This window comes from Anomaloglossus baeobatrachus, chromosome 3, assembly GCF_048569485.1.
Source record: "Anomaloglossus baeobatrachus isolate aAnoBae1 chromosome 3, aAnoBae1.hap1, whole genome shotgun sequence".
NCBI classification, from domain to species: Eukaryota; Metazoa; Chordata; class Amphibia; order Anura; family Aromobatidae; genus Anomaloglossus; species Anomaloglossus baeobatrachus.
The window spans coordinates 115699869-115715187 of NC_134355.1; the positions used below are offsets into that span (position 1 = coordinate 115699869).

The 15319-nt window shown below is 45.7% G+C and overlaps 1 protein-coding gene across 4 annotated transcripts in view; it reads right to left on the bottom strand.

Annotated features, from left to right (window-relative positions):
• CFAP61 (cilia and flagella associated protein 61) overlaps window positions 1-15319 on the bottom strand; it is a 447743-nt gene that overhangs the window by 372135 nt on the left and 60289 nt on the right. For all 4 annotated transcript variants that reach the window (XM_075339389.1, XM_075339390.1, XM_075339388.1 and 1 more), the window contains exon 8: window positions 2309-2462. In XM_075339389.1, coding sequence (XP_075195504.1) covers window positions 2309-2462 — 154 coding nt within the window. The remainder of the gene's footprint in view (window positions 1-2308; window positions 2463-15319) is intronic.

The window sequence follows — 15319 nt, forward strand, 5'->3', positions numbered from 1 at the left end:
GCCAGTCACCAACCACATCTGTCCTGCTACTGCTCGCCTGCTGCCATCTCCCTTCCAGAATAAACACTAACCAAGGCACGGCTTGTGCTGGATCAGGTAAGTGCCGGATGTGAGTATAGCTTTATTATTTTTTAACATACCAAGCCCTAGAGAAAAAAATGATTTTGCCCAGACAGACCTAATAAAGGGAATCTGTCAGCAGGTTTTTTCTATGTAATTTGAGACTACTATGACGTAGGTGCAATGACCCTGATTATGGTGAAGTGTCACTTACTGTAACGCCTGCCTGGATCAACAGACTCAGGTGGGATATAATGGACAGACTAGAGAGAAGCCACTCACCAAGTAGGACCCCCAGAACCCTGAAATCCTTTAACCCCTATACAGTGATTTGGAATTACACAGGGCCCTGGAGATCACTACCCGTGGAAGGCTGCAGTCCGATGAGAAGGTCGTCAGGCAGGGTCAAACCAGGAATAGCAGAACAGGGACAGAATCGGCAGACAAGGACGTAATCAGAAAACGGAGCAGAGGTCTAATCCGGATCGGACAGCGAGGTACAAAAGCAGCAGGAAGAAGGGTAGTCAGAAAACACGCAAAAGTCAGCACAAAGGAATCGCAAAACAGAATAGGGCGGACCAGGAGCCAGGAAATCAGAACTATCTCTGGCAGTGGTCATGTGACAGGAGGGGGAATAAGAAGGGTGTGGTGTCTTCCCATTGGCTGTAGCTGAATGCTGGCAACTTCAGCTGGAAGACACACGCCACCCACAGAAGCCAGCGGTACTGCAGATCCCAAGCTAACCCAGCCCAGTGGATGATCGGAGCCTGCGCCCACCGGTGCCGCTGGCATCGACTCCTCTCCCATCACCAACACCATCCACGGCAGGAACACGGCGTCGCCTGGCGATAGGAGCAGAAGTCGCTGGAGCAGACTCCGGCGGTGACGTAACACTTACTGGGCATTGTTCTGCTGTTTCAATACAATCAGTGTTTTATCAGCAGGAAAGTGTCACTACAGGACAAGTTGCCTTGTGTTTTATAGTTCAAACAACCCCCCAGCACTAATTAGCAGCTTTTTTGATATACAGTGTACACAGGAAGCTGCCCATCAGTGCTGTGGGCAGGGTTATACACAGCTCAGCACTCTGAGCTCTGTTAGATCTACAAGAGAAAACTGTGACTCTTTCACAATGGTTGCACCCAGTAGATTAAGTGATACAGTATATAGCTGGAATCCGTATCTCTGTCCCTACATTTTGCTGCTGTCAGCTTACATAGCAAAAACCTGCTGACAAATTCCCTTTATATTAACATGTTCTTTACTTAGCAAGGTAAAAAAATGTTTGCAAAACAAACTATAGAAGTATTTAATTTCCCAGAGATCTCAAAAATTTAACACTATTCAGTTATAAAATGATAAAAAACTGCATATTAGAAAATCCAGTATAGCATTACATAAAGGGTTGTACACTACTGAGCAACCCCTCTTAAATGCTCCTAGTGTGCTAAATAAAATAAGAAAAAAAGCAAACTTATCTTCCTGACCCAATGCTGCTCCTCAGCTCCAAGTCTCCTGGAGATCACATGACATTGTTTATGTCATGTGAGCATTAAAGGGGTTGTCTACTACTTGGACAACTCCTACTCATTCCCCTTGTTTACCCCATCAAAGTTTCATTTATTCTTTTGTGCTGTGAATGCTTAATACTTTTATACATTTTAATACATGTTAATCTGAAAAATTGCAAATTTTCTGCTACGCTATCTGTAGGATAGGAGTAACTTGCTGATTCCCGGGTGGCCATCTGCTGGGACCTCCAGCTCTCCCAAGATTAAAGTACTGTATAGCCCCATTTTGGATGGAATGGAGGTGCACGTGCTTGGACTCCGCTACATTATTTGTGTATGGGACTGGTGGAAATAGAGAGGGCTGTACTTCGCTTTCTACCAGTCAAAACCCGAGTAGTAGGGAATGACTTACAAGGCTGGGCCAGACCACCTGAGTGGCCGGCATTGGATCCCCGGGGGCACTGGAAGGTGAATATGCCAATATTTTTTAATTTAAGTATATTCATGCCTTAAAATATTTTTTTTTACATTGGCCAAGCCATATAACCTTCATTTTAAAATTGCTCAATACTGTAGGACTACATAAAAGGTTTTCTCAAATTTGGATCTTTTCAGTTTTAGAACGTATAATGTTTGTCCTCAGATGCATTAAAAATAAGCAGACAATTGTATTTTATGTGTTATTTTCTTATTTATTATAATGTTTCTCAGAATTTAGTTGGTGTAGGTGGCCATACCTTTTTCAGAACCTAGATACTCTTCTGTTTGCAGGAGATCATCAGGATGTGGTTTGCACAAACCATGGAAAGGCCCCAGATCAAATGAGTCTTGCAGCAGCTGGACGTTCACCTCAGAACAGACGCTCATGAAGCCCACAGCGAAGCCTTGGTCCTGTACAGAGAGACAACATGGCACAGGGGGTTCAGGAACATTACTAGGTCATATTCTGAATATGTACACCTGGAAAACACCACAATAAGTCAGCTGCTGAGGAGCAATGTAGTCATAGGATGACACTGATGTCCGCTGTGTCCGGAGTGTCCTCTCAGTGGTGGCCTATGATGGGTCAGATGTGTGCCATAAGAGGGTCCCTTTGGAAGACCTCTAGTCAGTATGCGCCCAGAGTTGGAAGGTGTAGCCAGTTACGTCTTTGGCAGATGTATGTCACTGTAGGGCATTTTTGGTAATTGGTTTTCTAGGGAGAAGATGTGGAAGAACCAACTGAAAGTACAATAAGTGCCTATAGAAGTGTAATACAAGCCTGTAGCCCAATCCATATGACATCATACATGGTGCTCTTCTTTAGACGTGTTTTCTGTTTTCTTATGGATATCCATACAACCTAGTGTTGTTTTAATCTTTGGAAATAAATGGCTTTTTAAGGAATTAATCAAACGTGTTGCTGGGAAAAAAAATTTCTAATGCTTTTGGACCCACCTCTTGGACACAGAGCTGACCTCCTTGCATTGTTCCTTTGAGCAAGGAACAAGGTGATTCTATTATCAGGTGAGCTGGAAACTCTTTTTTCATGGTCCTCTTCTTTGTATGTATGTATGTAAGGCTAGTTTCACACTTGCGTTGGGCGAAATCCGCTGGGTCCGTTGCTGCATCGTTTTGACGCATCCGTTATTTTTGAGTTGTCAACAGATGCAACGTTGTTTCACAGGAATCAGTTAGCTGATTCCTGTGAGATAACGGACCCGTTTAGCGTCCGTTAGGCGTCCATCTAACAAAATGCGTCGGCTCCGTTTTCTTTCTCTTCATTTTTTTCATTCTGGGCATGCTCAGTAGAAATTAGCGGAATCCAGCAGCGGATTCCATTTTAAAGCACTTTGCAACGGAATCCGCTACCATATGGAGCCATTATAAATTTTAACGGAAGCAACGGAATCTGCTGCTCGGCGTCATTTTGACGCAAGCAATTAACGTTACATGCTGCGTTGCTTCCGCTCGGCGGAAGCAACACAGCGTCGGTCATCGGAAGCAAGGCAGGTACTTTTTGCACAATCCGTCATCCATACAAGTCCGCTGTTTTCCAAAAGGGCGGATTGCGACTGAAGGAAAACAACGCAAGTGTAAAAGTACTCTAACGAACTTCCGGTTCCGGTCCTGGCCGCGGTGGAGGCATAAAGGAGAAGCTCCTGCCCCCCCCGAGAAAAGCAGTCAGACAGCAGCCCCCCCGCATCGGAGTCCGGGACGGGAGGGACCCAGCCTGAAAGCGGAGATCTGCAGCTATGGACAGATACCTGCTGAGGAGCGCCAGCGGCGGTGAAGGGCCCGGGAGAGGCGGCGACGCTGTGGACATGAGGGGAATGGAGGAGAGGAACATGGCGCCGATGAGTGGGCCGGGGGCGGAGCCAGAGGTGCGGGGAAGAGACGCGATGGAGCCGGGTCGGAGCGAGGGATTAGCAGAGGACACGGCTGCAGAGGCAGAGGACTGTGGAGCTGGAGACAGGTGGCTGCAGGGGTCGGAGGAGGGCAGCTCACAGTGGGAGGATGAGGGGGAGGTGGGGGGAGAGACTGGAGAGGAGGACGCTGGCGTTATGGAGGGGAGCTATGGAGGAGTAGGAGGGCTGGAGGAAAATGAAACCCAGCGAAGTAGAGGGCCCAGAGGGAGACAGCCGCAATACAGGAGGAGATCAACCTCAGGCACCCCCTGTAAAGGAGGAAAAAAAAAACAACAACAGGATCCACTGACATCTCAATTTTACAAGACATCTGAGGGAGGCAGAGATTCAATGCAAATAAGCAGATCTAAGAAAACAGCACCACCTGCTGACCAAAACAAGCAAGTGCAAGAGTTTCATATGGATTATAAAAAACTGGCAGTAGAAGTAGCATCTCACTTGTCCAAAGACATAAAAATAGCCATTGAAGTAGCCGTACAAACTTCACTAGCCGCCATGCAGAAGCAATTGACTGATCATTCAAAGAGACTCACAGAAGCAGAGCAAAGAATCTCTAACTCTGAGGAGACAATCTTGACCATGCAAGCACAGATAGCAACTCTTGTAAAATCTAATGATTACCTGAGAGACAAGGCAGAGGACCTAGAAAACAGATCGAGACGAAACAATCTTCGCATTGTGGGGCTGCCAGAATCGGTAACACCGGGACAGCTGGACAATATTTGTGAGGCGGAACTACCACAGGCGCTGGGCATAAAGGCGAAATTTAGAGTGGAGAGAGCCCACAGAGTGGGACCATTGAGGCAGCAAGAGGCGAAGGAGGGAGAAGGGCAAAATTCAAGCAATAAACCGCCCTCAAGAGCCAGACAGGTGATAGTCAAATACCTTGACTACAAGCACAAAGAGGAAATTCTGAAAAGCCTTTAGAGAACGAAAGCGACATTTACAATACCAAGGAAGTAGACTGCTGATCTTTGGGGATTATTCCGTTGATGTGTCCAAACGGAGGAAGGACTTCAGTAAACTGTGCACATTTCTGTACAATAAAAGAATAAAATGCCAACTACTCTACCCGGCAGTGCTGAAGGTCAGGAACTCCAATGGTTCGTTCTCATACTATAAAGATCACAAGGAGGCGGAGAATATTCTCATGTCAGAACATAAAGGGAACCGGACGGAGGGGCAGGAGAGGAGACCCAGTGGAGGAGAAAACTTCAGAAAAGGTTCCCCAACGGGTTCGAGAGGAGAAGGTGGACAACGCGGAAGGCAAACACAACCCGAGGCCAGTGGAGAGGGGAGACGCAGTCCAGCCCAGCAGTTTAGCCCAGGGATGGGACCCAGGGAGCAGCGTTCTTGAAAGACACCAAGACACAAGATGACTCTTGAACTGATCTCTACTGGCCCTTATCGATCTACCCCCCTGAGTGAGGAAGGTGGCCGAGCCGAGGGGGACGAGCCAGCGTGAAGGGGACGGAGGGGAGACTGAACAAGTCACCTACTCTCCCTCCCCTCCTCCCCCTTTTTTTTTTTTTTTCTCTCCTTTTTCTCCTCTCCCCCTCTCTTCTTCCTCTCCCTCTCTCTTTTCTTCCCTACCTCCTCCCTTCTCTCCCCTAATTTGTCTCTGGTGTGTTCTCCCTTCTTTTCTCTTTCTCCCTTCCCCTCTTTTCCCCCCTCTCTCTCTCTATGCCCTCCCCGGTTCTACCTCTCTTGCCTTTTTTCCAATACTACTCCTCGCTTCTTTCTTCTCTTCTCCTCTGCGCTGTTTCTTCCCCTCTCGTGCTTCTTGGCTATGATATCCTTTATCTATTTCTATGCTGGGCTCTTTTATCTCTTTGTCTCTGCTCCGTTGTTCTTCTCTCTTTGTGGATTGCTTTGCAGGTCCAAATACAGTGGGCACGAATGGGTCGGCAGGAAGGTCCCACGAAACTAGGACTAACCCAGTAGATGAACTCTCTTTAAGGTCCTACCACTTATAACATAATGTTTTAATCTATGTATATTACTTCAGATCGTTATGTTTTACGCGGGGGATAGAGCTCTGAATCTGTCTATTGGGGGGGGACTAGGGAGACTCATATTTTGGCCAGGAAAAAGGGAAGCCACTAGCATGGCAAAAAGTGCCGAAAGTCCCACCAAAGGGACAACTTGTTATACTGTTGTAGGATTTATACTTTGCATATGTTGTTTAAGAGTTTACACACAGGTTGGGGAAAAGAAATGCCATTCTGGGGAAACCACGTGTGAAGGATATAATGATAGTCGTGTCTCTCCTACAGCTGGGGACCTGGGGGGTGGTATTGATAAGAGCAAATTACCCAGACAAACATGGTGCAACTAACGACATGGAATGTTAAGGGCCTAAGATCACCTAACAAACGAGCAATGGTACTAAGACACTTGAAAAGATTAAAAACAGACATTGCTCTATTACAAGAAACTCACTTGGGGAGGGAAGATTTCTTTCGCATGAAAAAGTACTGGGTGGGCTCAGTATATGGGGCAGCGGCGCAAGGAAGGAAGGCGGGCACAATGATTTTGATAAACAAGCAACTTAGACATGAAATAGTGGCTCAGGAAGAGGATGACCAGGGAAGATGGCAGCACATAATAATTAATAGCCCAGCGGGGACACTCAGCATATATAATATTTATGGCCCAAACTCGAAGCAGAATCAGTTTCACGACACCATAAAAGCCATAATTCTCTTGGACAAGGAGCCTAACATCATAGTGGCGGGGGATTTCAATGCAGTGCCAGACTCGGTGGAGGATAGAAGCAAGGGAGAGGGGGAGCCAGGATCCGGGGATAAGGGAACAAATCACAGAGATGTATCACTGGAGGATGTAGGCCTAAAAGACATCTGGAGACTAACTCACCCGCACGATAGAGAATATACGCACTTCTCTCACCCACACAACAGTTGGTCTCGCATAGACCAGATCTGGTTATCTATGGAACTTGCGAATGGTGTGCAAAACTGTATGATTGAGAATATGGTAATCTCAGACCACAGCCCGGTGAGAGTGGACCTTAGAGAAAAATTCAAAAGGGGATCAGATATTATTTGGAGATTCCCGACGTTTCTCCTTAGACAGGACAATTTTCGCAGGATAATAAAAGAATGGTGGGAGGAGTTCTCAGAGGATAACAAGGATCACAGGGTGACCCCGATTTTGTTCTGGGAAACTGCAAAGGCGGTCTTGAGAGGACGCTTGATGGGGTATGCTGCCATGGTCAAACGGAAGACGAATGCGAATTACAACTTGCACAGTGAGGCAGTACGTCTAGCGTATACTAATTATCTGTCAGACAGGTCTAGCAGGGCAAGGGAGAGGTGGCTGGCAACCAAGATAGATTTTGACGAGTGGGCAAAAAAAAAGGAGCAATTATTTTGGTCACATAAAGAGGCAGATCTTCATAGATTTGGTAACAAGGCGGGGAGGATGTTGGCAAATCTAGCAAGAGGCAACAGAAAAATGACAGTAATCTCTTCATTGAAAACGAAGGATGGGGGGATGACTTCGGATCCTAAAGATATTAACAAGGTGCTGGGAGAATATTATAGAAAGTTGTACGGGCCAGGACAGAATGACATGACTGACGAATCGGAGTGGCTACGACAAGCCCAACTACCTAGCTTAACGGAGGAGGAAAGGGAGGCCCTAAATACAAACATCACGGAGGAGGAGGTCTCAAGAACAATTGGGGAACTTAGCACCAACAAGGCGCCAGGGCCCGATGGTTTTAATAGTGAATTTTATAAAGCCCTCAAGGACCAGATTTCGCCGGATTTAACCTCAGTCTTTAATGCGATACTGGGAGGAGCAGAAATCCCTAAAAATGCAAATATAGCGTACATTAAATTAATTCCTAAGGGAGCCAAGGACCTGGACGACCCCTCGAGTTATAGACCCATTTCGCTCATCAACCAGGACTTAAAAATAATGTCTAAAATCATGGCTGACAGATTGGCAGCAGTCTTACCTAGATTAATTTCAGAACACCAGGTAGGGTTTATAAAAGGAAGAAATGCAGTGACCAATATTAGAAAGACGATTTTAGTGGTTGATGCGGTTAGACTGGGGCGTACAGAGGGAAAGGCAAGCCCTGCTTTAGTCACGCTTGATGCTGAGAAAGCGTTCGACAATGTTAACTGGAACTGGTTGGACAAGGTGATGGAGGCCGCAGGGATAGTGGGTAGGATGAGACTTTACATTAACAATTTGTATGCCAACTCGGGAGCAAGGATCCACACACCGGGATTTTTGTCTGACGTGTTCCCCCTGATGAAAGGGACGAGACAGGGATGCCCGCTATCCCCCCTACTTTTTAACCTTGCAATAGAACCCCTATCAAGAGTGCTGCAGGGTCACAATAGTTTTAAAGGGATCAAAATAAGGGGAAAAGAGATGAAGTTAGCGCTGTTCGCCGATGACGTGATTTTGTATATGGGGGACCCTGTTGCGGACCTACCCTGGACACTTGATATGATTGGAAAATTTGGTGCCTTTTCAGGCTTTAAGTTAAACAAAAAAAAATGCGAGCTCTTATTCCTGAGCGGAGGCAAAGGACCAACTGTGGGAAACCCAAGTGAGGGTCATGTGAATGGGATCCCTATAGCGCACTCATCAGTAAAGTACCTGGGAGTACATATAGGGAGGACGACGGAATTAATTTATAAATTGAATTATGGTCCATTGATTAGAAAAATCATTAACCAGTTGAGGGGCTGGAAGGGGCTGCCCCTGCCACTATTGGCACGATGTCACCTCATAAAAATGATGAGCTTCCCTAGGCTGCTGTACCCCTTTCAGACGATCCCGCTATTGATAACACTGAAAGACGTCAACAGACTTAATTCAGCGTATGCAGACTTTGTTTGGAGGGGAAGGAAACCCAGAATAAAGCTGCGCACGCTGATGAAGTCAGTGGAGGAGGGTGGGATAAATTTTCCGGATGTCAGAGGGTATAACATTGTATGCATTATGAGACATGTGATTGACTGGCTGAGAGGAACGAGCAGGCACTCAGATTATGGAACGGAACTCAAGTATGCAGAACCATGGGACCTGACGTCCATTTTACACTCCCCAATGTCTAAGGTTGAAGGTCATATAAGAAACTCGGTTATATTTCGAGACACCATGTTGGCCTGGAGATTGGTTAGACGGAAATTGGGACTCTCCTGGAAGGTATCAAAATACCTAAATCCTTGGGCGTCACCAAACTTTCCCCAGGGGAGAGAGAATAAATTATTCCTCAAATGGAAAGAGAGAGGCATTAGGAGTCTGATAGATGTCATGAATGTGGAAGAGAGAAGATGGATGACAGGTCGGGAGGTGCTTGATAAGTACAATCTCAACGGCCCCCACATTATGCAGTACGAACAATTGAAACATGGAATACTGAAAGAGCTTGGTGAGATTGGAAGGGAATTGAACAAGAGCATGATTGATGAGCTCATGGGATGTAGCGTAACAAATGTAAATGTTTCCCGAATATACCAAACATTTAGAGGTGTGCTAATATCCAGGGAAGATAGTCGAACACTTCTAGCATGGGAAAAACAACTGAAAGGACAGGAAGTAGTGGAGGTCATACTGAAAGGATGGGTTCAGATGAGGAAACAAGTCACTAACGAGAGCTGGAGGGACACCCAATTTAGGATATTACACAGGGCTGTTTTGGGCTTCAACATTCCGGGCAGGGAGGCACGGTGTCCTAAGTGCCACAAAGAAAAAACAGACATGCTGCACGGTTTGTGGGAATGCAGTCCAATAAAGAGGTTTTGGTACCAAGTCAGAGCGTTAGTTCAAACAACATGGAAAATTTCCTGCAAACTAGAACTAATGGTGTGGATCTTCCACTTTTTGGAGGGTGGAGTTAGAGGGGGATTGAACGCTCAGGACAAAAAAACATTTGTAATCATACATGACATAGCCATGATAGCTAAAAGATGCATCCTAAGGCACTGGATACAGGAGGAGGCCCCAGCCATAGGGGAAGTCATCAGTGAACTGCACAACCTTTTGAGGCTGGAGAAATTAGAAGCAGAAAGGGACAAGGATAATTTGACAACCAAGTTTTTTAGGAGGTGGAAAACTTTTATAGAAGTTCATTACAAACAGGAGGACATAAGCCATTTAGTGGCACCCTTCAGACATACGGAGTGGTACCTCATAAATGAAATCCAGGATAGTCTGGGAAAGCTGAGGACTAATTAGCAGGGACCCAGGTGAGGGACAAAGGCGAGACAACATGACGTCATCAAGACATGACATTGGCACTAGAACTATTAGAGAATGGCACAGGGGTTCAGGGGTTTGTTTCATTTATGTTATGTTTGGATTTTTTAACTCTGATTCATTATCTGTCAATGCAATCTGAAGCGGGATTGGAGATAGAGAGGGGATTCTACCCCTTCCAATGATACTTATCGACAGCTGCAATCTTGTCTTTTGTAAATCATACTACTTTTGATACGATATTGAAATAAGTTTGTAAAATCAATAAAAATTGTTTTGAAAAAAAAAGTACTCTAACTCTGTAGCCAACTGTTCATGGTTCATGGTCCTCAACTCTTGAGCATATTATTAATGACCACATCCAGTTGGCTAAAATGACTAGATTCACATCCAGGGAAGAGGCGCCGTATCTCAGGAACAAAAAAAAATATAACACCAGGTTCAAAAAACAGCGGCATTACAACCATGTAATAAAAATTGTATATTTAAGACGAGTGACAGGTCTTCTGCAGTGAATCTTTTTTTTTTCTCAAGCGTTGGTCACTTTGAAGTAACATTTCTGATTTGTAATAAATCTGTGTGTTCTGTGCCAGGAAGCAGAAGAAGCCAAGACCCATGGAGAGGACAGAAAATACTCACAGCTCTCCCCGGTCTACAGAAAAAGAAAAAATGATTGGTGGTTACCCATGATTTACTGATGTAACTGGTTTCCTAGCTGTTTTCTTGCTCAGCCCACTTATACACAGCGCTGATAGGATTCGGTGCGTTCGCAGATACAGGCTGCAGAATATTCTGTATCTGCGTAGAAGCTGTTGGAGCTGCGAGACTGTCCGGGAAGCACCATGTCCAACATATGCATTTTTTCTCACTAGACATAAAGGTTTACGGTATATTAGAAATCTGGATAAAAAATGGCCAAACTCTACATAAAATGGCGGCATTGCACAGCGTTGTGGATAGCCATTTACTCATAGCTAAAGGTACAATACAAAGCCGCCAGCTGTCCCAGATTTCTTGGGTTAAAATGGGAAGCATTTACGTAAGCCTGGCGCAAAATGGGCATTTACATGGAGTGGGGGGTCAGGTTATGGGACAGGTGTAAACATCCGCGGAAATATTGGTAACTGTAGCACTAAAATGATTCAAAACCACCACATGGTTTCACAGTTTAGCTCACAGATTAGATTCAATTCTTGATACTGCCTTAAAGGGGTATTCCCATCTCCAAGATCCTATCCTAATATGTAGTAGGTGTAATACTATTAATATTAGTAAATACCTTCAATTAGAAATGTAGTATAGTTCTTTTGATATAGCCATATGTCTTACCTCATGTGCAGGACATTGCAGCTTAGGTATCTATAGTTATGGCCACTCATACACTGACAATTAGTTGCCCATGGTCTTAACCATAGATATTATCAGACACTCCATTCTTCGTAATGTTTTACCTTGAGGCTGCTGTAAACTAAACCACAGGCTAAAAAATAGATTAAAAATGGTGGGAACGTACCGCAAGTTCTGCCTCATTATCAGCTCAGATTGGACGCACAGATAGAAGGAAAATCCAACACTAACAACTTTATTCCTCTGTGTGTTTTGTCCTCTAGCAGCGCCTGAACAGAAGCAGAGGCGCTGCCCCCCGTACTATGGGCCCGATGCTCGGCACAGGCTGATGAACCAATCCATCTACCATATGTGAGCCGGAGATGTGCCAGCTTCATGTATGAAGCTTGGCTCAGACCGGCCTGTCTATCCTAACAGTGCTGAACCCTCCGCCTGAAATGTCTTTTCAGTGTATTCCAGTTCTGGAGGCTCGTGGCACGGATCTATTATTTATTGTGTCGCTGTTTGCCGTACGTGATTACACTAATGGCTCATTGTCAGATACAATTATCTCTATAACAATATGCACTGCACATATGGAAAGCCACAAAGAAATCTCCAGTTTTATGGAGAAAATGCATATAGCAGGAATAGCACAAAATATGAGGCAATATGGACCTGTGCGCCTACAACAATACAGTACTAGGGAGCTGCAGAAATGATCAGTCTCTATATAAGGCCTATAGCAGACCAGAGGAACTGAAAGAGTTAATCCCATCCTAAAACCTTTCTAAAGTAAATGCTTGACCTGGCCTCTGGGACTCTCGCCAGTCCTGAAATGGAAGGGACTGTGGGGCTGCATCCCCTTTAATGTATTTCCCTGCATAGCAGAACATCTGGCTAATCACTGAGCAGGGAACGGCAGCATCACCCCAGTGAAGTGAATGGGGTCTACATAAGTTACTAGGGGCCCAGGATCGCATCTGTGCAGAACAAAAACTAAATCAGAGTTACAGACCATTCATGATCAAGATTATAGGAGGTCCCAGAGGTCAGACATCAATTGATTATGAAATAAAGGCATATTCTAGCAATAGATGATAAACATATAAACTGTGGGGTTCTGACTACTGTGAACCTCACTGATCCCAGGCAAGGGGACCCAGAGACTCTTGTGTGAATGCAGTGGTAATGAGCATGAGTGACCACTGCCCCAATCACTGTCCATAGCACTGGTGGTCGCACATGCTCACGCCATTAACATAGGTGATCTTGGGCCTCTTTTATTTGGGCTTAGTGGTGGTCTCAGCTGCCAGACCCCCAGCAATCATATCCTTCTTTTAGCCTGTGGTTGTTGCTATCCTAGAGGATGATGTTCCTATGCAGTATTCAGTATTTTACTAGAATTGTATCTAATCTATCTTCCACACATAGGAGATGTGATGTATTATACACTACTCTTTTAATGCAGATGTATTCTCCCAAAGTACTGGAAATTCCGCTAGAAATAATGGGGATCCCGCCAGGAACATTTATTTTATGATTTCCAGAATTTCTGTGAGGACATTAGAAAGAGGATACATATTGGGGTAATTAGGCTAAACACTGTGCTCATTGAGGTGTCGCCTGTTTGATGCTCAGGGGAGATGGATCTTCTAAAATGTCTATACGTGCGAATAGGACACATGTTAATGGTTATATAATGCAGAGGGCAATCTCAAGTCATGATTTGTAACATCATATTACACTGAAATTACTGGCTTTACGTCATGTAACAACAGATTTTACTTTTTAGTTACATGCATTATCCCACTACATATATTCATCCCCAATACACAGTATGGAGTCAGAGCGCTGAGATGATCCTGGCTGATCATATAGTCCCCGGACTGAATGGAGGAGTATGACTGATCACTTCTATGACTGATGGGTCTAAAGGCGGCGTTACACGAGACGATATATCGGGCGATATGTTGTCGGGGTCACGGATTCCGTGATGCACATCCGGCATCGTTCGCAACGTCATTGCGTGTGACACCTACGAGCGACTCTGAACGATCGCAAATAGGATGAAAATCGTGGATCGTTGACACGTCGTTCATTTCTAAAAAAAATTGTTCGCTTTTGGGGACGCAGCCGACATATTGCTCCGTTTAACACCCTGCCAACGATGAACAACATTCAAACGACCGCCTGTATAACAATATATCGTTGATCGCTGATGCGTCGATTTTGAGATCTTTACGTGTGACAGCAAATAAACGACCTATGAGCGATACCGGCAAATTGTAAATACGATCTGGGCGTGTCACGTCGCTCATGAGATCACCCGATATATCGTGCCGTGTAACGGGGCCTTAACTCTTCCTTAGTCTCATAGAAGTGAATGGAAAGGTGGTCACACAATACTGGTCCATTCACACAGGGGGCTTTGGGACTCCTCATTTTTGAGAGTGGCCAGTGCTCCAGCAATTGAATGACCAGAGATCATATATTTATACAGTCATGGCTAAAAATGTTGAAACTGACACAAATTCAAAAAGTTTGCTGCTTCAGTTTTTAAAGTGACAAATTGCAATAACTCCAGATTGTTATGAAGAATGATCAGACGAATTGCAAAGTCATTGTAAAAGGTGCATAGTGCTATAGAAAGGGTAAGGTAACAAATGGGAAGAGTTGTCACAGATAATCCTAATCTTGTCCTAATAGCACATCTGTCCCCTGCCTAGCCATGGAGGTTGGTACCCTAATGATAGATGACACCTCCGCTTCTTGTCGACTGACCCTTAAACCTGTCCCTCCCCTATGGTAGTAAATAGTGGAAAATTATTCCTCATATTGAAGACATACTGTATTTATTAATATGCAGTATTGCGACTTGAGTAGGATAGTAATAACTATTTGGTTGGATCGATGGCACATCTTCTTGTCTTTGGGCAGCTTAAATGGGTTGTTCACTACAAGGACAACTCCTTCTAATTCTCAAAAAAAAACAACAACTTATACTCACCTTCCATGGCGGCACAGTTCCCAGCTTTTACGTCACTGAAGCCCTGCACCCAGTCACCGCTGGCTTCTCTCAAGCCCTGCACCCAGTCGCCGCCGGTTTCTCTGGAGCCCTGCTACCAGTCACCGCTAGTTTCTCTTGAGCCCTGCATACAGTCACCGCCGGCCTCTCTCAAGCCCTGCACCCAGTCACTGCTGGCTTCTCTCAAGCCCTGCACCCAGTCACCACCGGCTTCTCTCAAGCCCTGCACCCAGTCACTCCTGGCTTCTCTCAAGCCCTGCACCCAGTCACTGCTGGCTTCTCTCAAGCCCTGCACCCAGTCACTGCTGGCTTCTCTCAAGCCCTGCACCCAGTCACCACCGGCTTCTCTCAAGCCCTGCACCCAGTCACTCCTGGCTTCTCTCAAGCCCTGCACCCATGCACCCAGTCACTGCCGGTTTCTCTCAAGCCCTGCATGCAATCACCGCCAGCTTCTCTCGAGCCCTGCACCCAGTCACCGCCGGCTTCTCTCAAGCCCTGCACCCAGTCACCACCGGCTTCTCTCAAGCCCTGCACCCAGTCACCACCGGCTTCTCTCGAGCCCTGCACCCAGTCACCACCGGCTTCTGTTGAGCCCTGCACATAGTCACCACCGGCTTCTCTTGAGCCCTGCACCCAGTCACCACTGGCTTCGACCTGCCCTGCACCCAGTCGCCGCCGGTTTCTATGGAGCCCTGCTCCCAGTCAATACTGGTTTCTCTTGAGCCCTGCATACAGTCACC